Below are 27,593 nucleotides of genomic sequence, written 5' to 3'. Positions count from 1 at the left end.
ACAGTAAGTCACATCCCATGGGGTGAGATGGTAAAAATAGTAATGTTTAAAATTCTGGTTTGGGGAAGCAGTCTCACTTCAGATTTCAAAGAACACCAGCCAAAATACCCTCCAAAATTATGTAATTATTCAAATGCTACAAATATATCTCACATTGGAAATGGAAAAGGTGGGGCAAACTTCTTCTTTGTAAAAATTCCTTTTGGAATTTTTGGAATTCCTATTTTGGCTTGTTTCTGTTACTCTGGATCACCTTTTTAACTCAGCAAGTTCATTTCCACTTCTTAGCCTGTTCTGACATCTTACCCAAGATTTTGCTGCTGTGTTTCAGCTGTAAAACGCTCTCCCATCAAGAGAAATACTGAGCAGACCCTAACATCTCTTAACAGTACACTGATTTTTTCATAAAAGTAGAAGCAGCTCTTGCTGAAACTTGACATAAGAAGTTAAGATAATGCATCCACAATGTAGGAGTGGATAAAATCACACCAAAAGCTTGTACAGGCTTCCTCCTTCTCCAGCAGTTAGGAAGCCTGGGCAGAACTGGTTCTTCCATTACAATGTGCAACAGCTGAAGAGCAGGACTCAGCACTGTGACAGGCTGATAGTGCTGTAAGTTTGCACAGAAGTTACCAGGCTGAAGATGGCCTTCCAAAAATAACAAAAGAAACAAACTGAGAACTGTTGTTAGATCTTTAGCATAGAATTTATTGAATAGTTTATTTTCTGGAGCCACTTTATGATAGAAGAGTCAGTGCATATTCAGCTCAGATACTTATTCTGAATAGACAAGGACCAAAAAAAAAAAATCCAGACCATGGACTGGACACATAAATCCATGGGAGATTCATGAATATATTAAGAAAAAACAAAAAATATTCAGGCCTATCAAGTGGTATACTTTATTAGGAATAACTACATAGATAATCAGTACAGTTGTAGGCTGGAGCCCAACAATGCTTTTTTTTTCCTCCCATATAAAAGAGTTAATTCATAAAAGCTTGTTTAGTAAAGCCAGAAGCAGTTATTTTAAACAGTTTATTTACATTGCTCAGATTGACAAAAGGAGATATAAAAAACAGTGCAGTCTGACACATTCAAAAGCATCACTAGTTACATATAGATACAAGACAAAACACAGGTGGTTAAAAAGAAACCAGAAGTTGTGAACTCCTGCTAATACCAACAGTTGAACTGTTAATGAAATGCAGAAATTTACATATTCAGATAGTTTGTGAGAGTGTATTGCAGGGTACAAACTGTTCAGAGATGACAGAAGTGAATATAGTTTTAAAGGAAGACATAAATACATGAGAAAGCCTAAAAGCCTTAGTTGTACACTGAAATTTGACACGCCAAAATTGGACCCTGAAGTTCCAATGTCACGCCAATAATCCCATGCATTAAATAATGGTTTGTTAACCAAGTATGGTGAATGTGTGGGGGTTTGGTTTTTTAACAACCCTACTAAACAGGAGTGTAATTAATTTCCTCAGACTTCCACTCCAAAGCAAGACAAAGAATTCAATTGATCGTTTTCGGTGGTCAAAGCTCCTCATACCCCTGTGTTTACAGTGAGGCTGCAGGAGATCATAATCACAAAACTCAATTCTATTTAATTATAAACAACTACATTTATAAAATATCTGGAATAAGCAGCTGTACAACAGGTTAACTGTCATACTTGAAAGGTCAGGTACTTCATAATGTATTCCATTTAAGAAATTCACAATTCAAACATTAGAGTGCTCTGCCAGTAGATGAAGTTAGGCAAGCATAAGTGTCATCCAAACTAGCAGTAAATTATGTGATCATCATCTTCATTTCAAGATCTGACAAACTAGTTTTATTGCCTGGAGGGGACAATTTCCATAAAAGAAAACGTTTCAGTTATGCTGGTAAAGAAATAAATTTGTACAAGGGAATACTGTGCTTAAATGAAGGCCAAGTTGCTTATTCCACTGATTGGCTGGTCTGCTTCAACACAACTAAACCCCTCTTGTGATTATCTTAGTGTCATCTAACATTCTGCTAATCATTGCTAAGTGCTAATGACTAAGGTACCATTAATGTCAGTCACAGGTCGCTGCCCAGCCACCTGCCTGTCAGTCACTCCCACAGAGCAGAGTCTGCCCCACCTGCCTCATATCAAGTGGGTTGTTGATCGGCTTAATGTGTGACTCCTCCTTTCAAAGATCGAGGGAAGGCTGACCAAGGAAGGGGAAGGAACACCCTGTTGGACAAAAAAAAAAAAAAATTATTGATCATTTGAGTCAATCTCAATAGTGCAGCAGTCATTTCTCAACCTTTACATATAATACAGGGAATGTGTGAGTGCAGAAGATCTCGAAGATTGGCAGCTTTTGAAATTAATGATTCAGCATTTCTAGAGTTTGAACAGGAAACAACATATTGCAAAAATTACAGAAGAAAGATTTTTTTTTCCATGCTACCAGCCTTGAGAGATTTGGAATGCAAGAACATGTTTTTGAAGAGTAGCTGTTAACAAGTATTAGTATACATCTTGCATCACTTTTTGCAGTAATAATCTCCTTCCAAAATGAAGGCAAGATACACTATGATAATCTCTTAGAGAAACAGAGCTCCCCCTGCAATCCTACAAGTTTCTGTATTTATCACCAGCTCTGAGCCCCAAATGAGATGCTGAACACATGTCTCCTTGACTGCAGGAGGCAACAGACATCCCAATGATTTGTCAGAGCTTGCTTTAGCTGTGCCTGGATGGGCACACGCTAGGCAAGAAGCTGACTTTTCTGATGCTTGGAGAATAAGCTGCTTCTGAGACTTAATTACTGTGAAACCAACACATCAATATGTAGCACTAAAAGTAAACCTCTTTGGATTAGCTGAGATTTTATATTCTTTTCACATTAGACCTCAAGATACTTTCACAAGCAATCCTCTGTTGCTCTTAAACAGCCAGCCAAGCTTCTCAGCACATCAACAGGTCACGGTAGTTGGACAGCTTGTGCACCTGCATACTTCAAGAATCTTTTAAACAGGGATATTTTGGGCAAGTAAGGGAATACACACTTCAGTATGAACACGCCCTATGCCTGTTTATGCATGTCCTCCATTTGCAGTCATTGGCAATATCTGAAAATTTAACCCTAAACTCCTCTTTATAGAGCAGCTCTTATTAGGCTTGAGTATTTTATACCAGATTTTTTTTTTATTTACAGATAGAAAATAAAAAACTAAAACCACAGGTAAAATGAGCTGTTCAAGACTTCATTGCAACCAAATTGTTAAAGTTCTCAGAACTCTGGCCAGTGATCTATATGGCCATTTGGACAACTGAACTGAAACAGGGAGGAATTCAACTGTGTATCAATCTAAAAAAGAAATTTTAAATTTTCATTTAAAAGTTTGTGAAAAAATAAGTTTGCACCCAAAACCAGAACCACATGTGAGTGCTGACTCCAACCCTGTGCATTAGAGGACATTAAAGAAGAACCCAACACCACTTGAAGCCTTTTGTGCATTGGAGTTGTACCATGCTCTCTTAGCTTACAGCACTCAGGATTTCTTGCTCTCTTCAGTCAGGATCTGATGCACAGAATTTCCCAGCACCACGCTGGTTGTCATCTCCAGCATCAGCACAAGTGGCAGTAACAACAGGGAAAGCACGTGGTCTGTCCAAAGCATGACCATTTAAACTTTCCAAGTTGGAAGAGGCTTTTGCTTCTACAGCATTTGGAAGATGAGTATTTGGAGAGCCAGGACACAGCACAGGTCGGGGTGTGGAACTTTGAGAGCTCCAATCAACAGAACTGGAGCGATGGACATTAACAGCACATTTGGCAGATCCACTTGGGCTGCACGTGGAAGAGGAACGAGCAATCTACATTAGGAGGGATTTGAGAGTTAGTTCAAACAAGGAAAAAAAAACCAAGCATCTAAGCTTTATTGATATTTTTACTCTGTTTTTTTTTCCTGCACCAAAAAATTCCTACATAAGCATAGGCCAAGATTTAATTTAAATAAAACAGTATGTCTGAATATCTGAATAACAGCTTTGACTCTTAATGGATTCAGACAGGTTTCCTGCAGTTTTGGTTTCCTATCAACAACTGCACTGGTATTCCAAATTAAGGGGCTGGAATCCAAAACTCTTTTCCCCTCAACCTTATAATTGAACCAAAAAGGCTTTGTGCAAGTTCAGTGGTGTGTGGCATTGGTTAAAAAAAATCACAACACATCATCTGCTGCCAAGCTGCAGCTTATTAACACAGGTGCAAGAGGTCTGGGAAGATTCTGAAACAGGAACATGGTTTTGCAAGTTTCTAAGATTTTGTGGAAAAGAAGTATTTTTGTCTAGGGTAGATATGCACACAAAGAGAAGTACATGACTTGCAAGTTCAAGAAAAACGAGATACAGTGCTGTCTCAAAATGAAGACAATTAGAATGCAAAAACAATTGTTGCCATAATCATAATAGAAGGAAGAAAGTCTACAGAAAACTAGGCTATAGCCCCATTGGTAGATGATGTTTTTTATTTCCTCTAAAGCAAGGGAGTCTGTTGTGATACTTCCTCCCTTACTGCTTCCTATTTTCTCATGTGGGAGAGCAGGGCTATATCTTTATGTTGTACAATTTAATGACCACTCAAACACACCGAATTACCTCAATATTGAGGTACTGACACATCAGTCATTAATAGAAAGATCAAAAGGATTCCCTTTTCTTGGCCTTCTGTCCCACATACTACAGACTAGAAAGTAGGTGTTTACTTATCAAATTTACTCAAACACTATAATAAAAATCAAAGATGATGAAATGATTCCTCCAAATCTAGTCTGCTTTACTAGACTGTATTAGAAAATTGAGTTTGGCCTAATGTAGCAGCAAAAAGCTGTAACAGGCAGCCAGGCATAGCAGAAGAGTTGCAATATGTAGAACAATATTTTATTTTACCAAGTTTTCTTAAACATTTACGAGGAGATAATTCCCTTGTTGTTTACAAACTTGCAGGCTGCAGCATCTATGTTTCTCTACCCTTCCTTCCCAGTTTGTTTCACAGGATGTCTGTCATCTCACTACTTTGACTGAATACTATGCAGGGTTGTACACCACATTTCTACTTGGTGTTCAAAATCAAAAGCATGAACAAATATAAGACTTGTGTTGAAACTGTCTCACTCTCTCAGAAGAGGAAACACATTCCATCCTGAGCAAAAAAGATTGGTAGGGTTTTCCAACTTAAATGTGTAAGGCAAGCCCCAGTTTCTAGTGCATCAAGATTTTCCTGCATTTTCAAGAAGCAAGGCTTCTCATTAAACAGCTCTTGAAAATAACATCTCTATGAACGCAGTTAAAATATTTTTTTCCCCACTGTGGATGATGGAATTGCTAAAGTGAGAGCAGCAGCAGCCACGACAGGAGTGTGATGCTGAGGAGGTGCCTTGCCGGGCTGCCCAGCTCACTCACCGCCAGGGAGGAGGTGCTGCTCAGGCGGCTGCCGAGGAAGCTCTCGTTAGAGCTGGGGCTCCGCCCTTCCGTGGCGCTGTGAGACATCAGCGCCCGCCGCAGAGCTCGCTTGGGGGTTTTGGAGAAAGAAAAGGCTCTTGTGACCTGTGGAGGTTGACAAGTGGTTAAACAAGTGGCTAAAACCAGGCTGTAATAACTACTATTATACAGGCTACCAGTCTGAAAATCTCTAGGATGTGTATCAAGTGTTGGTGGTTGGATCACAACCAGCCAAACATCCACATCTAAAGTGATCTGACTTTTAAAGGCTTCCCATCATCCTTGCTCTCCTCGTTCTGTCCAAATGTGAGGACAACACAGGAGGGAGAGAGGAGGGCAGAGATTCAGGGAGAATTCAAAGCAAGGTTTGGTCACCAAGGCTTCCCCCATCCCTCAGTCCTGCAGTCAGGCCCCCCTCCTTTAAGTTGCTTCTCAATTTTGCATTATATTTAAAAGATTCAAAGTATTAAACAGCATAAGTTCCATAACAGACTGAAATATGACTACATAATACTTATGACTGTAATACTTAAGACCATATATACAGATATTCCAAAACCTTAAACACCCCTCACCTTCTTTCTTTAAGGAGATTATATTGAAGAGTTTTAGTTCAGATTAAGTTTTTCCTGTCACTACTGTAAATACTACAAACCACCTGAAAGAGGAATCCCAGCACAATTCTCTGGATAAAAAGCACTACTTACCTTTTTTGATGTTTTCTTTATTGCCCTGGATGCTCTGCTTAAAGTACTGTCCATATCTTTAGTATTGACTTCAACTGAATCAGGATCAGCAATATAAATGAGATTTTCCTGTAGACAAAAATAGTCTTAATAATGGTCAAATATCAGCACTTGCCAAAATACAGTTTTCTAGTCCATTAGGTCAGATTTAGAGGGTTTAACAGCCATATTCCATATTTAACTCTTTATACAATCCAGCAGCTATTTGTTTTCAGGGCATTTCATTAGATCAACAGCTGGTGCAATCAGTTTGTGAAACCACTTCATCAGTAGTTTCACATTCAGTTTGTCTGATTCAGTTTCAAGTCCAGGGCTGACCAAATTAAAGGCAGTAGTTCTGAGGATCCCCAGGGAGTTTCCAAGGCAAACATTGCTTTATTCCACTGACACATCTAGCACATTTCTGAAGTGAAATCTTGAGAGCTCCAGCTCTCACACATTTAGACTAAAGGCTTTCAGCTTAAGTGCAATACATGTTGCAGAACAGCCACAAGTTTTGGGGTTTTTTCATGCCTCGTTCTTAAACTCCAGCATGTGCAAAGCAATCTCTGGCTACCTACTTACAAAACCTAGGGGGCAGAAGGGGCACACATGGGAGTGGGAAGTTGCTGGGCTGATTTTTTTTGCTGTTTGTTGTCTGCATTTTGAGAAAAGACATTTTACACTTCAAAAAACCTCAGAAGAACCCCAGTCAGCAGCTTTATGGCCCTTCCTAGGGCCTAAAGAAGAGTAGCCAAAGCCTTTGCTGCCACCAGGTGGCAAAGTCAATGTTATCTCCATTCACATGATGCTCTAGAAGTATAAAACCAGGCAAGAGTGCTTAAATTGAAGCTCAATTTGACATTTAAATAAGCAAGAAAGAAGTATTATATAGTTGGTACAGAAATTATAACTAATGGGATTCAGCAAAGCAGGTTACAATTTGTCAGCATATGATTGAGTGTCTGGGGCAAAAGGGAACTGTGCATTTATTACACAAAGGTTTAATTTCTATTAAAAATCCAAGCTATATGTTACACAAAATATGAATTAAGGTAGGCAACACACAGACTAAAGAAAATTAACACTTCCACATCAGCACTTTTCATACTCAGAACCTAGAAGGGAAACCACAAAGTCCAAGTCTCTAATTCCTAAGTCCCTAGACCACGAGACACACAAAATAAAACTAAGATGCTGTTTTCATTACTTAATGACCTCTCCTGTAACAAGCATGTCTTTAAAAATCACAACCAAATATTGTTCTGTAAGAATACACTGCAGAACATAAAGCATTTCTAGTTTACACCAAGTAGCTTCAGCTGTAGGTATTGAATGTATTTTCAGCAAATTGAGATGACTGATATGCATAGACTTTTACATAATTAAAACATCAGCTGAAAGCCTCTTGCTGTAATTGGAGAGGATCTACTCCTCAAACCAGTGGTTTTCTGACTATAGAAAGCCCACATGCTGAATTTCCAGAAATGTGACAAGGCCAGTGCCTCCTTTATTTCATTGTTTTTCTTATTTCCTTGTTTTAATGTTGTAGATTTCTGACTGTGGGAGGAAGATCCTTCATGTCTCTGGCCTTATAGGTGTAGAGCAAAAAACTCAAACACACAGTTAATCCAACACAAATGATCAACAACACTGGGATTGTAAATTCAAAGATAGCTGAACACAGTTCTTGTTAGAACTACAGTGCAGAGTTGAATCATACCTTTTCACCATCACAAATTAATTATAAATAATTTTTGATTCTTAAGCACTACTTAGCTTCTGCACAAAAGTAACTTCCAGGCTATTTCCTTTTCTACCTTTTAACACTCACTTGCAGGCATGTTAGCACAAGTGTTTTCTGCTCTACTTTACCTCAGGCACGTCCACTATTAACTTCTTTCACTTCAGATGCTTAAAGCCAAAAAGAGGGAAATGTCTCAATCAGCAGCATCGTTCCAGAGTACTTACTGCATCTGCTTTACAAATAGTGTTGGCCACGTGCCTACACAGCATCTTCAGCCAGTCCTCCTTGCAAGGGTCTTCAGTTGTCATCTGGAAACTGAGCAGCTTGTTGTTGAGTTCTGTTGGTGGCCTCACAACTAAGGCAAAAGCTTTTTGGCAATCTACATTTTGTTTAAAAAAAAAAAAAAAATAAGCAAGGAGTTCATAAAAAGGATAATGATTTTTTCATATAATTCAGGGGGAAAACTTCAGAAGGGTCAACCCTCTGTCTGCCAGGAGCTGGAGCTACAGACAACATGATTTGGGTGCCACTATTAACTTCTTTCACTTCAGATTCTTAAAGCCAAAAAGAGGGAAATGTCTCAATCAGCAGCATCGTTCCAGAGTACTTACTGCATCTGCTTTACAAATAGTGTTGGCCACGTGCCTACACAGCATCTTCAGCCAGTCCTCCTTGCAAGGGTCTTCAGTTGTCATCTGGAAACTGAGCAGCTTGTTGTTGAGTTCTGTTGGTGGCCTCACAACTAAGGCAAAAGCTTTTTGGCAATCTACATTTTGTTAAAAAAAAAAAAAAAAAAAGAGCAAGGAGTTCATAAAAAGTATAATGATTTTTTCATATAATTCAGGGGGAAAACTTCAGAAGGGTCAACCCTCTGTCTGCCAGGAGCTGGAGCTACAGACAACATGATTTGGGTGTGATGATTTGGTCTTTATTTATACTAGCTCTTGTATCACTTGCAAGAGCAGAGTTCTGTCCACAGCCATCATCAAGAGGCTACAATCAGCTGTTCAGGCAATAGCTGAACAACCAAATAATCTGCTGAGCAGTCAGCCTCACCTACCCTCTTTGCCATTTCTCTTGTTAATTGGGTTCCTATGTTCAGGTGCTTCAAGTACATAAAGCAGAACACACGATGTGCATATCATCACTTACAGTGAAACACCAAATCTTGCCAGGATAGAAATCTAGAAACTGGTGTGATTGGATTCTTTGTAGGTCACTATCAAGGCTGGAGCAGTATGGCAAAGCAGACAGAGAAATTAAGTCATCTTTTAAGATGCCAAGCTCTCATGACCATTATCATCACCAGTTAGAAGAAAATTTGGTTTCACACCAACAGCACTTTTCTCTGGCCAGTCTAATGCTCTGGGCTGAAGTTTGAGGTTTGATTTTAATTTTGTAAATCCAGAACTGTCAAGTGTTTAACTCTGTTTATTTCACACTGCCAACTGGTTGGCTTATGCTAATGCCATCTAATGCCATCAGTTCTGCCAAATTCAGCATCCTGCAGCAATTCTCAAAAAGCCAAAAGGGCATCAGTACAAGGAATTCTCAAGCTCACACAGAGATTCAAACCGAAGCTTTTACTAAAATCACATACTTAACATACCATACAATAAATACACCTTAGCATTCCATCCCACAATAGCAGAGCTTGCTCCTTCACACCCTGAAACACAGTTTAATTAGCTACCAGAGCACTTCAAAACACACAGACCTTCTGTTTCCCTGATGTCCAAGACTTTCTTGATCTGGGAGAGAGGCATGAGAACAACATGCTTGAGAGATGCAGGAGGCCTCGTGTGGCCATGGGGACTCTTGAAAGCTCCAATAACTTTATGCCGTTTCCTCGCAATCTGCAGTTAAATAGAATAGAAAAGGTCAGTTAGAAGAGCTCTTGCCATTGTTTCCTTTCCTTTTTATATTTTTTTTACTTTTTACTGTCCAGAAAGGCACAGAAAATCTTGCTACTCTACCACATAAATGAATTCCTTTAAGATTTATCTCACTATTCACTGCCTACAGACCAAGTGGCCCAGCAAGAAATATTTGTTACTTGGTATCAAAACACTCAGCTGAAAAACACAATAAATTTTTTAGAAATACCTAGAGAGAAGTAATTTTGCATTACAGACCTCAATTCTACCCTGCATAACAAACAAGGGTCCTTTGAAATCTACCACAAGGTAGTCTAGATTTAAACAGAAAAGACAACATCTATATGCATGAACCAACATAAGGTGCTATGTCCTAGAAATATCACTTGCTGTTGCTTATGCATGCAGCCATTGAGCAGGCTTTGCATAAAAACACGTAAGGCACTTGTGTGTTAAAGTAATGCATCTTGTTGTTTGCCTCTTGTCCAAGAGACAAGCCAAGAAGCTTTATTAAAAGTGGTTTTATTTTCCTTTCCTTCCTTTATGAGAAGTGATGAAACTGAGTCAACTCAGCAGGAAGAGTTCATCACTAGTCACAAGAACAGGGTTTTGTCTCTAAGTGCTGCTTAGGACAGCACTAATTTTGAATTACTTTAGAGGTGGTCTTCTATGAAGACAAGTGTTCTTCACTGCTGCAGACAGCAACAAGTTCTTTATGAAAGTGTCCTTTATAAATTCAGTTTTTCCACATTAGTCTCCAAACCCCAGTTAGATTATTCTTCCCCTCTAGTTCTTCCTAACATAATTTGAGTTTAAGGCATTTATTATGATTTTGGTTTTTTGGTAGCCTAAGAACAGACAGATGTACCAAGGCCCACTATTCACTCCCATCATATACAACTAAACTGTAAAAGGACAAACAACCTGATGAGCCAAAAACTCCAGTGCTTTTTCATTCATTGGTGCTACTCAAAGTGCTACTCAGATGAACGTTTTTTTAACATATTAAACTGCTTTTATGTTTTAACTCTGGCTGCAAGGCATAAAAGTCTACATTAACACCTCTCAGCCATGAGAGGCTTATACAGTAGTTAATGGAAAAGAAACATCAGCATGTGTTGGCCTATCAGCAATCTGTGACTTAGAATTCTGCCTCAAAAGGTCTTAAATTCTACTTATTTATATTCATGTGTAGTGTCAAGACTTTTACAATGCAGTTCATGAGATGTGCTGGTATAGTCACCTTACCTCTAGGCAATCATTGAACAGAAAGAGTGTGACCTGCTCTCCCCTGTCACAGAGGTCATCCCCAAGTGCTACAGTTTCCAGACGCTGCACCAAGCTGCGGTGGGAGGACAGGAGATTGGCCTAAATGACAAAAGCAAAAAGCTCATTAAGCATTTAGTTCAAGGGCTGGATTACTGCTTGCTTACAGCTTAACACTGGCAATCTGTTTAAACCAGCACCATTGCATTGCAGCCTCACAGGTTTTTGCAAAGGGAACAAAGTACTGCAGTCGTTTAAGAGATCTGCAGCTTTGGAGAAATTACTTACTGGACATCCATCCACTTCGTAGACTACATCAAAGAACTGCCTTTGTGCCTCTGTTTTTCTTTTGTCTTCATTAATGTGTCTAAGGAAAGCACATTATATTAACCTTCAATACCAAGCAGCAGTAAATGGATGCTCTGCATTTAAGACATACAAAAATAATAAAGCTAAACATTCAGGGATAGAATTTACACAGCAGCACTTGTCACATTTGAAGAAATAACCAAATACCACATGAAATCACATAGGAAACTTCAGCTCTAGAACACTACTCTTGTCACAATACCAGCACTTGACACACCAATCAGTTAAAACAGAATTCCCCACCCCTGCCCTGCAAGATTTTTCAACCAGAGACTTACAACTCAGTTCTTCACAGCCTGCATTTTGTCTCCCCCAAATCAGAACTGCAGCTCACCAAGCAGCAGATCCAAGAATAATTACAATTTAAAAGTTGTTGTTAAAACTGGACAAACATTTGCCCAATTAATGCAGGAGTTCTTGTTGCTGGAGACATACGCTACACTTCAAAAGAGGTGAGACTTGTAATCTAAACAACTTCAGCTTTCAGCTAATTAACTCATGGAACAGTGCCAAGAAGAGCTAATACAAGACCAGAAGAAAAACTAATCTCCCACCAAAAGTCTGTCCTTTCAGTAGATATAATGCATAGAAGTAAGATTTAAAGACAAAAACCCAGCTCTTCCATTCCAGAGGGAAAAGATAGAAATAAGAGCTGGAACAGAACAGAGGACTGGGGACAGCCCCTGCTGAGGCAGGGGTCAGCAGAGGTTCAGGTACGTGTGCTGGGGAATGTCACAGACTCCTTCAGAGCTCTGGCACAGAACAGCAAAGTGACAACAGCAGCCAAAAGGAGGCTGAAGAACACCTACAGTTATGTTTACTTACTGTTCCTTGTGGCAACATAACACTGACAATTCAGGAGGAACAGAGGGATCTAACTGCAGTATGGTTAACAGTATGTTCCATAGAATCAACATGACTTACGTCATCACCTCCTTTAATGATTCAATAGCTCTCTCTAGAGTTATTTTATCTGGGTTCTCTTCTGCTGTATGCTTCTTAATATCTACAATTAAAAAAAAGATAAAGAAATAAAAACTCCATGCATATTACAAGTATCTGATAAGAAACAAACTCAAATTTAGACTGAGTTAAGACAAGCTGACTGAAGACGTCAGATCTACCCTGGAGTCCAAGTAGCACTGATTAAGTGGGGAACTAGGCTGAACAGAAGCTGTCCAGACATTTCATTAAGAAAAAAACCCCACATACAATACAGAAACCAAGCCCTCAAACTATTAAAAAAAATTAAATTGAGGTGCAGAGACAAGCACAGAAGTCTTTTTCCACCTGAAGCAAAGGGTGATGTGGATTTTTTATTATCTTTATTAAAAAAAGCATTATTATAGCAAGCAGTTGATACCAGGTGGAACACATGAAACTGTGAGCCTTGTCAATATGAATTGCTCTCCAGTTTATGTTAGTTTCATTTGAATCTCAATTATATTCTTGTTTGAAGAGACAGAATTGTCAGTGCAAACTGTTCCTCTATCTGTATCCTGCATACAAATGTATGATCAAGTGGAATTTAGACAGAATTTATGCTTTCTTCAGTAGTGGGCCTTACTGACTGTCAGGAATCACGGTTAACTCACATAATCAGGCTTGTTTTAGATAAGAAAAGCTGTTTCTAATGATGACAAAAGGCAGACATCATCTTGTGGTTTTAACACCTTCACAGAAAAACTAACAAAATTACATCACCAGGTTACCATTTAGTAGCAGGGCAACACTGGGCAGCCTTTGAACAGGACGGATAAGGAGCTCAGCGAGGCTTTGGCGGCCACATTCAGGTTTAGCTTGATTTATCTGGGGAAAAGGAAATAATGTTTACTTTTTTTTTTAACACACATACACAAGAAAAGCACAAGATAGAGAAAAATTCCCTTCCTTGAAATTAGCATTGCTATACAAGTGTGAGAATTGTTTACCACAGTCATTAACAGAGCATATTAAAAACCACATTCTATTCAAAAGTACACAGTGATTTACGTTCTCAGAATGTCTTATTTCAAAGGGTCCTTATCAACCCTTCAGCTCTTGTTCCAGCTGCTAATGTGGCGTGGGACTGGAGATGGCCTGTTCTCTTATTTGTTCCCCATCTTTTAGATACAATACTTGGATGTAATTCCTAGTCCCTCAAAAAACATGAGCTGAAACTGTCAGTGTTTGACACTTGACTATTTAGCTATAGAAGTTAAAGCTACACTGCACTATTAACAGTACACACATATCTGAAGAGATCAAGAATCTTAAGGCTTATCTTCAGATAACTTTCTTTGAAGATCATCTTCCTGTTAGATCTCCACTGTTAGGTTCCTATTCATTAGTCACAAGAATGCTGAGAAATTCTACCTCCCTGGAGCTTCACAGCTGCCCAAGGAAAGTTAAAAGCTGTTTCAGAAATACAAGACTCACAGGGAGAGGACCAATCAAAGCAGCAGCTCCAGTTATCTTTACAGAAAAGAGAAGACATGTATTTGGGAGAAACTTTTTTCCAGCAACAAATGTATATAATCAAACAACCTTGAAAGCTGTTTAACAGAGAAGGGACTCAGACTTTTTCTGAAAGAGTCTTATGAGGAGCTTGAGGGATTGAAGTTCAAATCCTTCCTATTTCTGTCTCACCAAGAGGCGTTTGCTTTTCTTTAAGCTTTCAAAATTTCACATTCCTCCATCTACTGCATTCAGTAGAACATGATAACAGCCCCCATGTTCCACTCAGAGTTAGTTCTGCAGACACTTACCTTTAGGAAGGCATGAAACCTTGGTTTCTGCTTTTCACATCTTGTAATCGTCTCCTTGCTCATTTCAAAGAAATTCACAAACGGAGGGTATGTTTTCAACAAGTCTTTTGACTGAAAGAAACAACTGTTAGGGCTCTGCTTTACATATTATGTATCCTTGTACATATGTTCATATGCCCTGAGCCATACAAAGCTGCTCAAAGGCACATTGCAATAAAGAATAATAAAAAATGTGTTGTAAACCCATACGTGTTCTCAGAACAAGTTAAGACATTTTTGCATGCCAGATGCCCCAGATTGATGCTGCTGATTAAACGCAGACTGCTCTCACCAGCATCAAGCAAACATGACAATGTTAGAAGCTGCTGAGCAGCTCGAGTGGGAGGCAGGTTGTCACCTAGCAAGAGGCTTTTGGTGAGAATTTTGGAAATTTCAGACAGGTACTTTCACCAGTTACTGCAATCACCTTTTAAACCACCAAAAGCAATACCTCAGACTGAAAACTTTTGAATGACAAGCACTATTTGTCTCAAAATCATCAGATCAAAATAATCACAAGACTAGCAGCCGATTTATGTTAAAATACTTTGCAGTCTCAGGCTTAGCCTTTCTGTTCTACACAGAACTCCTTATTCACTTACATGTTTCAAGTCTTGAAGAAAGATAAGTTATTTTCTTAGTTCTTTACTATTGATCAGAGGCAGCAGATGGCTAAGGGCCTGGGAAGTGGCTTTTAATGTCTGAGTAAAAAGCGTGTCTGTAACATTGCAAATTACAGTTTTCAAACTGTAGGTATTTTAGTTATAATCCTTCATACCTGTGAAAAGACATACACACTAAAACTTGATGGATTGTATCACCTAACTCAACTGAAAAGTCTAAATAAAAAAAGACAATGATGAAAGTTGGAGCTCTTTCTCAGCAGTGCTTCTGTTGTGTTTGCTAGCTCCTAGAAGTGGAGTGTTCATAAGGCAAGATAATAGTTGCAAGCATAAAGAAAGAAACAGGAACTTACGTATTTGAGAATGATATCACCAATACTTTTGCTTTCAGTCCAGTTTATCATAAGATCTTCCAGGTCTTCCTAGAATATATGCAGGGATTGGGGGGAGAAAACAAGCTGAGCATAAAGTGCATAAAGCCATTAAATGGGATCACTATTTTGTCAAACACATCTTTAGGTGTGTTTTCGTGCTGACAAAACAGGCAATCCTAAAAGCTGTACAATTTCACATTTAGCCCTTCCAGTCTGCTGAGGGCTGGAAACAAGAGAACTCTGGCTTACTGAATATGTATATATAGCTGTAAATCAGTGCAAGTACAGCTTGGCAGCATGTCAGGATTAGCCAACTCTGCAGCAAGACGACAGTGCTGCATCCAGCACAATACACAACACATCCCAAAGGAATACTGAGAAAGGATACAGAGAAGACAGTTGAACCAATTCTAATTAAGACTGCACAACTTATCTAGGACTTAAGTCTATAAGACAGGATTGAAATAGAACTAGGCTAGATTCCACTTACTTGCTACACCAGGGTGTCAAGGAAAGTGAGACCAAACCTGTTAAGCCTATATGAGCTTGATAAGGATCAAGCTCAATCACCATCAGATAATAAGAGGGATAGGAGGGCACAGCTGAAGGTTCAGGATTCACCTTCAGTGAAAAGGATTTATCACTAATATTGGTTTGTTGCTGCCACTGCTCATATCTTGATAACACCAAAAATGAAGGAAAACACAACAACTACATCAAAGCAACTCTCTGCTGCAGGTGACTCCAATTTGACCCACGGACATGCAGCTCTACTTTCATCTCTGTCTCAGTGGGCACACATCAATAGCTGGTGTGATTAACCAGACTAGACCCCACTGGTTGGAAAAAAACCAACAAAACCTGTACAAACATATCACCAAGTTCCAGGTAGCCTGCAAGTCTCTATTTAAAAGCCTGCAGAGAAATGCTGCCAGGAATAGGCAAATGCCACCATTTGAAAGAGTGTGTATCAGCACCAGAAGAGTTTATACCTATCCAGCAGGCACAACTGAAAACATGCAAAAAAGATTCAAAGTCTCTATGAAAGTTTCCCCTGCAGGGGAGAAGGTGCAGCTTGCCTTAATTTTAGTGTGCACATCAAGAATATCTGGAATGCTGCCAAATATGGTCTTGATCTCTTCCTGTGCAAGGATTGGTCCCCCAAGTTGTCCTTCCTTCTCCAATGGAACTTGAAACAACTGATGAATTAAGAGAAAAAAAAGTTAATGCCCTCCCAGCTGCCAACATTGTGTTAGGAATAGCTATGAAAGCAACAGTGTTTTCCTTCCAGATCATAACTTCCTGCAGTCACAATCTTGACTCCATTCAGCAAGAGTGGGTTTTGGAGAGTGGTTTGAAGATACAAACACTTCGTTTGATGCATCTCTACAGCATAACCTCCTCTCATCTCTTTCTACTCACACATCTTGGCTCATTCTTTAAGTAGATAATCAGCTGCAATAGAAATAAACTTTCAAGAAATTAAGCTCTTCCTGTAAGTTGTCTGCTACTCAGCTCTTCTTGAAATAATTTTTTTAAAAAATATTTTTCCCCTCTGCCATCTTTCTTTATTCACTAATATCTAAAATATTAGTCAAGAAGTTCCTATTTTCCTGACACTTCCAATTTCCATATATATTGTAACACCACTGCAGATCCCAGATTAGAAATTGTATTTTCCAGGCTGAAACTGAGTATTTTTTTATGTCAGTAAAATTACATGAGCCTGTTTATATTGTCATCTTCCTATGCAGCTTGGATGCACCCAAGCCCTCAAAAGATTGTAGACAACAGTTTCAAAACATTAATTAATGTAAACATTGGATATCTTATTACCTTTGACCTGGACCGCCTTTAAAATCCTCTTACCTGAATAATTGTTGTCAAAATATCAACATAGTTACTTTCTGTCTGATACAATTCCTTTGCAACTTGCCATCTTGCAGACTGCTTGAGAGGAAGGGGAGTGGAGTTTTTGGAAGGTCTTGCACAGGATTTTGGTGTTTCTGATAAAGAGATATTACCAAAAGAAAATAGAGCTTTATTATAATAGAGTCCCTAAAAGAAGGTCACCCTTAAAGACAAAAAAAAAACTTCAGAATTTTTAAGTGAAGATAAGTTTGGGGGGTTTTTTTTAAGGCTATATTCTAGAGTTATCAGGGCTCTTTCAAGAAAATGGCTCTCTTTATTACAGCCTACTTATAGAACAACAGTAATACATTATTCCTCAAAATTAGACTGAAACTAATAAGCCATTTATGGGCAGGTCAATGACTTGACCCTATTATTAGTTCCTTATTTAGCAGGAAGCAAGGATTAGGTGCTGAACATTACTTATTTATACACTAGTACAAAAGTGCTTTTCTACTTCCACTTTGCCACGTAAACAATTATCTCTCAGCTGCCTGCCATGCTTGCATTAAGTGTGCAGCTCAAAACCATTTACTAAAATCAGCCCTTGCACAAAACTCTTACATTTCATCCCATAGGGGGAAGGGGAAAGCTCAAGAAAGTCATTTCTCTTAAAGCTAAAGCCAAGGTGGACCTGGAACAGTCCATGAGTTTTAAATATTTGCTCATGTATTGGATCTCAGAGACCTATACTGTCTTTTTTGATATCAAAGCTCATTACTGCCATAGTTATCAATGAAATAAGTACCTGTTGTTTCCAAAATAGCAAGTTCTGAGACTGACTGCTGCTGTTGAATTAGAATAAAACTCCCTACCAGGGGTAACAAGAGCATTAGCATCACCTAAGGAGGCTGATCTTCCCTGAATTTCTTCTGAAAATTATCACTTACATGATAATTGTTGTGCCTCATTGGGAGCTCTTATGTGAGCTGAGTTTGCCTTTTTAAAGCAGTAGCAGCTCCAATACCTCCTCTATGATGGAACCAGACATTTAAAAAACACTTGGGGTATCAGCTTTTAACTAGCCCAAAATTTTGCAGTTCCTCTCTTCACAAGAGCCATGTGCAGAGATATTTAAAACTCTGTCCATTCACTCAAAACAAATTGTTGATTTATATTTTTGTGAAGTTTTAGACATGACAGTTGGCTGGCACAAACAGTGTTGCCTCAACAGAACATTTCAAAGACCTAGGAGTGGGCCCTGCAGGAGTTCTCCCTTTAACTCCTCTAGAAAAGAATCTTTGTCCTCTTTCCTCCAAGTATCCTATGGAGAGGTTTTTAGATGATTTACTGTTGACTATGCTGCTAATTTGCTACAGATTTCCAGCAGAGTATTTGAAGCACTTTGGAGTAACACTCAACTGTACTCCCTATTTATCACCTCTATATCTATTCCTTCAGATATGAACACGCTTACTGTGATGACAAGAGGCAGCTTGGCCTGTGTCTGAACTCTTCACTCCAACTTTTTCCTCCACACTTTGAAAAGGGAAAAGCCTGGAATTACACTGCAAATCTGCAGCAGAACCCATAAGATTTCCCTACCACCACCGTTTCCACTTGCATGCACGAGCTGTTAAACACTAAGTATGGCTGAACGGAAGGCTTTAGCTCTACCTCCATTGGCAGTGCTTGACTCTGGAGTGTTGGAAATATCCAGCAAGGAGCCAATAGAGAGGGAATGTTCAGCTGAGGGCCGTTTCCGAGGAGGGAACGGGGACATGTCTGTTTCCCTGGTCAGCTGGGCCAGAGTCTCTTTCAGGCGGCGCCGTTTGCGGTTGCTGTTGGGCGTGCTCAGGGAAAGCAGCGACACCGACTTCTTGAAGTCAGGACTCTCCGACTGCAGGGAGAGAAAACTTCATTCAGGGCTTTGTCCTCTGTGTCCAGTTCAACTCAGTGCAGAGATTGCTTAATCACAGATCAACACAAAGGAAAACTTCTTAGGGAAGCCAAGGCAAAATTGGTGAAGCTTTTTATTTTTTTCCTTTCTAAAATAAAAACCACAGTGGTGGGTAGTAAAACCTTTGGGAAGCAGAAAAAAAAGTTTCTATTCCAAATTAGTACTCAATGTATAAAATTTATAATGGATTACCTGGAACTTAAATGCTGCTTTTAAAACATCTGATCTCTGGCACCACACACACTATGTTGCATGCTAATTTTACCACCAAAATTGCATTGTGTGAGTGTTCAACATACCTTCTCAAATAAATACATGGACTCTCCAGCTCTGGCATCCATTTGAATGCTTCCCCAAAACCACTAAAGGAAAAAAGAAAACAAACTTCATAAACACATTAGAGATTCACCCAAAGTTAAAAATATTCAAAATAATCTATAATAGTTACACAGTTAGCATGGAAGATTTTTTTCAGAATAAGAACACACAGTTCTACATAGCAGCATTCCCTAAAGAATTTTCAGCACTAACCTCTTGCTTTACAACATAAAGTTTTTTTAAAGGTTCAAATGGAAGATCTTTTACTGTACTTTCTTCAACCACCAAGTGCGTACACCTTTCATCACCAACTGGTAAATAATGTCCTCCTAGATAAAAAAAGAGGCAAATAATCAGGAAAGAATATTCTTGTAGGAAATTAGTATCTCACTTAACAGTTCTGAGGCATCTATCATTATAAACTGCACCCTATTCTTCCCACAGGTTTTCATAAACCATCACCTTGCATTTCTGTCATTTCTTCCATGTTAGCCTTCTCATCATCAGAGAATCCCAGGAAACTTAACATGCAGTCCTGAAAGGGAGGAACCTTGAACTGATTTCTAAAGTCATCATCAGCTGCACAGAAATCACTGAAAGAAAGAAGATGCATAAAAAAGTCACTTAAGTGACTTATGTCAATATTTAAGCAGAAGCTCACATTTCAGGTGAACAGGATGCAAAGTGAAGACTGAAGGAAAATAAAAACCTACATTTCATTCCTTTTCTCCCATGCCTTATAAATCCACTCAGCTTTCACGATAGGAACACCAAGGCTTACAGCAATCTACAAAACAGGAAAAGCATGAGTTGTACCAAATATTTCCATTTAAATCTTTCCCAGATCAAGAAAAAATTGTAATCTTCCTTTTACTTTTCAAGACAGATTCTGCAAAAAGTGCACATATTTCTTCAAAAGTCATATCCAACTGCAACTCCCCAGTTAGAATGTATGAATTCAGTGACTAGGAAATCAGATCAATAGCTATTTTGACATTTCCTCAAAAGTGCACCATTTTGTTAGTCTGATATCCTTCATCACTCACAAAAACACAATCAAATCTCTGTTCCAGTGTAATATGGGATCTTTATTCTGCTTTTGATACTTTGTATGAAGAAAAATACCCCATCCTCCTTTTATCAAAGAGAAAGTGACTATTTGAAAGTTAACTGCCATGACTGCTTGAGAGATTGTACAGTTTTCCTACATTTTCTCCTTTGAGTTGGCAGAAAGGAGTGTTTGAACAGAAAGTAGGACTTTTCCAACTGCAAGATTATAAAGACAAACAAGGGAAAAAAAGCAATATCCTACCAACAAATCAAACCAGGGAGAGTCAAAACGTTTAATATGACGTAGTCATTGCTACATCATATTAAACAGTACAAAAACCTATCATGTGTTATTTACTTCTAAACTGAACACAAATGTTCCAAATTATCACAAAAACACAATCAAATCTCTGTTCCAGTGTAATATGGGATCTTTATTCTGCTTTTGATACTTTGTATGAAGAAAAATACCCCATCCTCCTTTTATCAAAGAGAAAGTGACTATTTGAAAGTTAACTGCCATGACTGCTTGAGAGATTGTACAGTTTTCCTACATTTTCTCCTTTGAGTTGGCAGAAAGGAGTGTTTGAACAGAAAGTAGGACTTTTCCAACTGCAAGATTATAAAGACAAACAAGGGAAAAAAAGCAATATCCTACCAACAAATCAAACCAGGGAGAGTCAAAACGTTTAATATGACGTAGTCATTGCTACATCATATTAAACAGTACAAAAACCTATCATCTGTTATTTACTTCTAAACACAAATGTTCCAAATTATTCCCTTTTAGAATCAGAAAAGCAAAAGCACACTCATGTCTATTTATGCATAAAGGAATATTTGAATCCTCACCCATAGCAAGTTAAAAATAATTTTTAGAAGACATGCACCAATTAAGGAATGAAGTTCTTTAGAAGTTACCTCAAAGTTTATTGTTTGGACAGACAAAAGCAGGCATTTGTTCATCACTGTCTTTACTACTGGTAGCACCAATATTTAACCATTTTGAATTTTGTTATTCACTATACTTGTCTGTTTCAAATTTATCTTATTTAGATCTCCCAGAGAGACAAAAACATGCCAAAGCTGAACACCAGACAGAGATGAATTCACCATTACAAGTTATTGCTGTTAGTACAGGAAAAAACAGCAGCTTCTGAGCTGAAGTATAATGAACTAACAGTCTAAAAAGCCAAATTCCAAGGGTTTCTATGAAACACCAACTCAAGCTTACATACTCTGAATTTGTCTCCATGTGTTGAGTTTGCCACCAGATGAGTAACTTTTGAGCTAAAGTCCCTTCTAATAATTCCACCCATGTGATGAACCAAGGTCACAAGCTTAACCTGAAAAATGAAGATGAAAAGTTTTCAGTATCTTTTGAAGAGCTAGCTCAGTACAAAAGTGGTATTTACCACTTACAAAGCAAGTTACAGAAGGTTACATTAAATGCCTAGAAATAGAAATGCTCTGATCTGTTCTTAAAACAACTTGTTCACATTGACAGAAGATATAGCTTATACATCAAAAGAGCTATTAAGATTTATTTTTATTTCAACATTTAATACAGCCTTGCTGTGTAGCCTGAAGACTCTATGCTTGTATCCAAGCCACCAGTACTCTCATGATCATCATACATAACACCTTCACCTTTTCACACATGTTAGATTTGACCTTTTCCTTGCTGATTTAGTCAATTCTAGATCAAACCTAACTAACCCCAACACCATGCAAATGCTTTTGGTTTTGGTTTGTATTTTTTTCAGATGAAGATGTGGAGCCATTTGTTGATTCCCATGTGTATAGTAGGGAAATTAGATGGTAACTGCCTTCTGAAATGGAAAAACAAAGTGCTAGGGTATCAAACAAAAAGCAAAGTCCTGACAGCACAATATCATAACAAGATAACAAGCCTGCAAATGCTCTGAACAGAGCTACAAAGATTTACTTCCTTATTCTACTACCTGTACAAAAAGGAGGACACTACTGGGTAAACATCATCTTATCTGAAGCCTCAACTTACAAACCTTTAAGCCCTATTGAATTAGAGCAGTTTAATGTCACTCGACAAAAAGTGACCAAAACTGACACAGGTAAAATGAATTGAACAAAGTTTTGTTCCCATCCTCAAATATCTCTGCCTCTGGACTTGCAAAAAACCAAAAGAACAATTTATTCTCCCAATACAAGCATGAGCCATGGTTAAGGCCTGTGGGTGATGGAACAGAAGAGTATCTTGAAAATATACTTAACATGGTTTTACCAATCCAAAAAAGAATACATTACTTACTAATTCATCTTTCTTTCTGAATCCTGTAAAGCACAGTACCAAGTTCAACATACTTGCACAGTACAGTGGACGGCAGGAGAAAGGTAAAGGCTGAAAACAAGAGGAAAGTTCATGAGTCAACAGCATACTGCACTCATTAAAGTTTTCACATTACCTTTAATACATTACTGTTATTTCTACTATTAAAAATGCATCAGACACTAGTCCAGGTCTGTGTATTCACTTATACCTTAGCTCCAGGCCTGCTGATACTAGAGCATCCCCAAGTTCTACAGGTAGCACTCCATCCTTTTTATTTCCTCCCCAATCCATTTGCTCTACATTACAACTTTGGAAATATAAAAGTGATTACCGGAGTATCATTTGTATGCTGCCTTTCCCAATGGCACAATCCCAGCTGGGATTGTGATCAACAACTCCCACAACTACAGCAGCAGTTGTAGCCATAGCCCTGTCTGCCTGCACTCTCTCCCTACGTGCAATATTCTAACGCAGCATCAGAAACTTGTCTCAAAATTCTCTTGCTAGGAACGTTTATAACTGATTGGAAGAGCAAGAGAGATTTTACTGTGAACTCTCAGAACTCAGTGCAGAGGGGAGCTACTCATGATTCCAGCAGGAAGCACACACCTCTCCTTTCTGTGCGCAGCGCAGCACCACCGGCGGCCCGACGACTCGGCAGTCTGCCCTGCAGAGGCTGCTAAAGATGGGAGCTTGGAAGTCTGACACAACGAAGATTGTCTCGAATTCTGGGGAATCAGAATCTCCAAGTTCTTCTATTGTGTCTGTCTTTATGTAGGGCGTTTTAATTTCCTTGATGCACAGGGGTGAAAGGGAAAGCATTACACAGGTGACATACTTGCACAAGTGTAAAATTCAACTGATGTTTATTTTGGACCATTAGAAGACTGTGTGATTCATATTTCAGAGAAGAGTTAGGATTTGTGAAAGCTGAATGCAGTGCATTGTTCTCTAGTACAAGAATGGCTATGAACTGCATGCTTGAAGACCGAATGTCAAAGTAATTCCTGCTTTTGAAGAATCAGAATTCTGGTTGCTTAAGCAGTTTATGTATCAGTTCACACTGATAATGTAGCACTGGAAGGAGCTAGATAGAAAAAACACCCTAAACTCAAAAGATAAATGAAATTTCAGACTGTCAGAACAGCTTAGGGTACTTTGGGATGCTACTAAAAAGTAGTATCCAGTTTGCAACAGCAAGCTCCACATTGCAGAGCATCTACAGAATGGAAACAGATTTTGTTCATTGCTTGATATTTTTAAGAGGTTAAAAAATTTCATCCATTCCCATTTCAAACATCAGTTCCAAACTTTATCTCTTACGCTTTTCACATCAAGAAAGGGAAAAGCATTTCTTGCACTTCAGCCTGAATGCAGCTTTCAATTGAAACAGAAGTCCATTGACAATTACAAAGCCAGTTCATAGCACAAACTTGTGTGACTGAACACAAGCATGCAGTGGATGTCCCCATGGATATTTTGATGCCCCTGTTAGAAAACACCACTAGGTAAGAGCTACAAGTATTACTCATATTTTAAAAAAGTGCTGATTTTGATGAGCTGTGACACCATCAGAACCATTAGCATATATTATGACCATTATGCCCAATTAATCCAAATTAAAGCGTGAGCACATTTCAGTCCCAGTGAAGTGTAACATGCTGCATGCAATTACATGTGCTGAATTGCATGACATACCATATGAATAATACTTTTTATTAGTTTTTCTTCTGATTTATCAGGGCTACTTTCCTTTATCTTTATAACAGGTACTTCCATTATCTTAATAGTCTGTGGAAGAGGAGAACTTTAGTACAGAAGCAAATTGGTTACTACAAGTCTGAAGGCATAACATGTCCTTCCAGAGACTGTTTTATCTCAGGCCCACATACCTCCAAGGCTTTCAGAAGCTCCTCACGTTTCCCTGCTTCCTGAACCAAAACCACTCTTGTTTCTATTTGAGGCATTTCTTCTGCTCAGAGAGAAGCAAGGATAAGATTTGTATTTTAGCAGAAAAATCTAAGTTATGTCTAAATCAAACAATAATGTGTAGAAGAATACAAGCAGACAGTAGCCTTTCAAGATTCCTTAACAGGAGCAATCCTGAAACTAAATGTTACTTTAAGAGTGTCCTTTAATTAAGGCATACCAAATTGACTTGGAGCCCAAACTTTCTAGTATGAGGTGAAACAAAAATCTGCAATTCATGATCAGTCAAAGCAAAAACGTAAACCAAGGGGTAGGGAGGAGGAAAGACAACAAGCAAATGAAAACCCAAAAAAATTACAGGCTTAATGCTTCTAGCAGAATTAGATATCAAGATCTACTGGAAAATAGACAGCTGGTAACTTTTATAGTTCTGTGTTCCTGGCTGACAAGGGTCATTACTTTCTTGGTAACTGAGCAGTTACCAGCAATATCAGAACTGAAACTAGATGCCTTGTTCTTTTTTTCATGTATTAATAAGCCTTCAAAATATCAGGAGGAAGAACAAGCATTGCCTCCATGTCATTTACATCAAGAGACCACCAGCAGATTTTGGCTAATACCTTGGAGGAAAACATTGGTGGTTGTTTTTTAATTTCAGGATTTGTTCTTGAATTAATTTTGGGCTTAAGACTATTAATCTCTCCACCTCTCTACCTTAGACCTATACACAACAGAGCAGCTGTAGTTTCCAAACACTGGTGTCAAAATGTCACCTGGAGTGATTTATTCCACAGAAGAGGCAACTTCTGCAGAACTGACAGCTTTCTGTTCAAGAGCCAGAAAATTCATTCAATTTGGGCTGTAACACCAAATTTTCTTAATGAAAGGATTCTAGATCAACACCCTTTTCCCTACTCTATGTACATTCTGGAGTTCAAAGTGCTTTTGTTTTTTCAAAACTACTAAATAGCAACAAAGTAATCAGTCATTGCAAAAACCAAGCAGTCTTAAAATAAACTTCTCCCATTACCTTCAGCATCCAGAACAGTTGCACGGAATACATTCTCTTTGGAGGTTTCTATAATTTTTGAATCAAGAACAGAAGAATCAGCCAAGAGGCTCCTCCCAGTTTCAGACACCAGAGTACTGCTGTCAGCCATGATTATGTTTTTTCTTTCTTCAACAGCTGGAAGGTGAAGGGGCCAAACTCAGTTACAGGTGCAAAAAGCTCATTCATAAGAGTCCTATGACCAAGGCTGTCACAAGGGACTTCAGAAAACAAAACATTTGGGCTCTTACTGAACTCCCACTCACACTGATAGAGCATCAAGAGTAACATAACTGATAGAAAAGACTGACAACAAAGCTGTTACAGAAATGGTTCTGCAATTCACCTGCACAGAGGGAAGTTCAGCTCTGAGCACAGGCAAGCACGAACTCAAGGGCTCATTTAAAAAAGCTTAACCACAGAGCACCAAACTAAAAGCACTTGTTTCTTTCTGTGACAAACTATTATAAGCTACAGCTGAGACTAAAATTAGCATTGTTGATTTGAAACATTAGCAGAAGAATTAGGGTAAGCATAACATCTTGCTAAAATCTGACTTTTCAGGTGAACTGGCTAGAGATACTGTAGTTAGAAATGAGCACCTAGAGTAGAGCCAGGACTGTTTACTCTTAGAAAAAAATTTAAAGCTTCAGAGTCTCTGCAAAGTTGATATGTCTAGCTGTACGGTCTGGTCTACTGTCGTGCATTAACTACAATGGAGTAAAAGTAGCTTTTCATCATCAGATAAAGAGGCCTTCTCTGCTCTCAAACACAATGGATCTGTGCTCTCCCTGCCCAGCAGCCTTGTCACCTACAGGAAAGGCAGAATCCTTAACCCCCTCATTTCCTGGGAGCTACCTACCCCAATCCTGCAGCACAAAGATTGTTCAGACACGTGCCCATCACACAGCCCCCTCTCTGTCACACACGAGGCAGGCAGGGTGCAGCTCCTGTGATTCATCACACAGCCAGCTTTCACTGTTTGCACAGTGAGATCAGGAGTTACCCAGAGCAGCAACTGCAGCTGGATAATAACCCTTGGTAGCACTTGAACTGAAATTGTTCTTGTGACTGTAAATGCCCTTTGAAAACAGCAGCTACTCAAATAATGCACTGGAGCATTGTCTGAAGAGGACTCCTGAGGCAGTAAAACCCCTGGAGAACAGCACATACTATTTTTCAAATTGTGTAATGACCATCCCATTACACAGCAAAGTAAGTCAGAAGACAAAAAGCAATGGGCACTTTGGCATACCAGCAACACAGGAAATACTTTACCTTCCAGAGATCACATCTGGGACTCGTGGAAAGGACTCAAATCTTCATAATACACAAGTTCCTAACACAGTGATGAGCAATAATCAACACTACAAATCTATCACTATTCAGCCAGCAGACTTGCCGCCTTAGTTTCAATTTCCAGGTCACACAGAGCTGTGCATGTCCATGCAGCTGAGTTTCCTAGACCTGCGTCCCAGCCACCCACCTCATTTTTCTCAGAGCAAGAGGAGAGAGCAACCTCAATCATAAGAGTCTTTAGGGAATGCCCTGGCCACAATGTTACAATGTCACCACCAGGAATTGTAACACAGTTACCTTTTTTTTTTTTTTTGCTGTGGTGGAGGAAAGTAGAATCTTGGCAGATTCAAACCATATTGTTAATAATGGTTACCACAAGGACAACTACAATGTAAATTTCGAGGAAAACAAACCCTCCAGCTGGAGGCACAACTAAACTTAAATCCTGGAGATTATATCCTATTAGTCTGAGACATCAGTACAGTTTTTATTATACCAAGTAAAATGTACATGAACTTGCAGAGAGCTTAATTTTGAAGAAGCCCAGACTTCAGTCTGGGCATTGATTA

At 38.8% G+C, this 27,593-nt stretch overlaps 1 protein-coding gene across 4 annotated transcripts; it reads right to left on the bottom strand.

The window, feature by feature from the left end:
- Window positions 1-2,143: 2,143 nt before the first annotated feature.
- ECT2 (epithelial cell transforming 2) lies at window positions 2,144-25,837 on the bottom strand. Of its 4 annotated transcripts, XM_041405855.1 has the most exons (24): window positions 25,708-25,837; window positions 24,641-24,720; window positions 24,447-24,539; window positions 23,358-23,540; window positions 22,728-22,817; window positions 21,676-21,783; window positions 20,101-20,174; window positions 19,850-19,980; window positions 19,601-19,716; window positions 19,369-19,431; window positions 18,787-19,009; window positions 17,128-17,264; window positions 16,338-16,457; window positions 15,238-15,306; window positions 14,223-14,333; window positions 13,188-13,284; window positions 12,400-12,481; window positions 11,395-11,473; window positions 11,089-11,208; window positions 9,681-9,819; window positions 8,575-8,729; window positions 6,199-6,306; window positions 5,453-5,596; window positions 2,144-2,233 (listed from the first exon to the last, which is right to left on the bottom strand). In XM_041405855.1, the coding sequence occupies exons 1-24, from the start codon at window positions 25,835-25,837 to the stop codon at window positions 2,144-2,146; spliced, it is 2,742 nt and encodes a 913-aa protein (XP_041261789.1). The 4 variants fall into 4 exon arrangements, with proteins under 4 accessions (XP_041261789.1, XP_041261790.1, XP_041261792.1 ...); XM_041405856.1 differs by lacking the exon at window positions 24,447-24,539; XM_041405858.1 differs by lacking the exon at window positions 24,447-24,539 and having other exon boundaries at window positions 17,128-17,267; window positions 18,877-19,009.
- Window positions 25,838-27,593: the final 1,756 nt, after the last annotated feature.

This window comes from Onychostruthus taczanowskii, unplaced genomic scaffold, assembly GCF_017590055.1.
Source record: "Onychostruthus taczanowskii isolate IOZ18803 unplaced genomic scaffold, ASM1759005v1 scaffold24, whole genome shotgun sequence".
NCBI classification, from domain to species: domain Eukaryota; kingdom Metazoa; phylum Chordata; class Aves; order Passeriformes; family Passeridae; genus Onychostruthus; species Onychostruthus taczanowskii.
The sequence above is the reverse complement of the archived record's forward strand: the minus strand, read 5'-3'. Positions and strand labels throughout refer to the sequence as shown.

What these genes read in the sequence shown, in the direction of transcription:
- ECT2 (XM_041405855.1), bottom strand. Translation starts at nt 25,837, where the DNA reads ATGGCTGACAGCAGTACTCTGGTGTCTGAAACTGGGAGGAGCCTCTTG. An exon ending in CACATGGAGACAAATTCAGA is followed by an intron (nt 20,175 to 21,675) that starts GTATGTAAGCTT and finishes CCTGTTTTGTAG; the next exon opens with ATTGCTGTAAGCCTTGGTGT. An exon ending in TGGGAGAAAAGGAATGAAAT is followed by an intron (nt 19,981 to 20,100) that starts GTAGGTTTTTAT and finishes TCTTTCTTTCAG; the next exon opens with TGATTTCTGTGCAGCTGATG.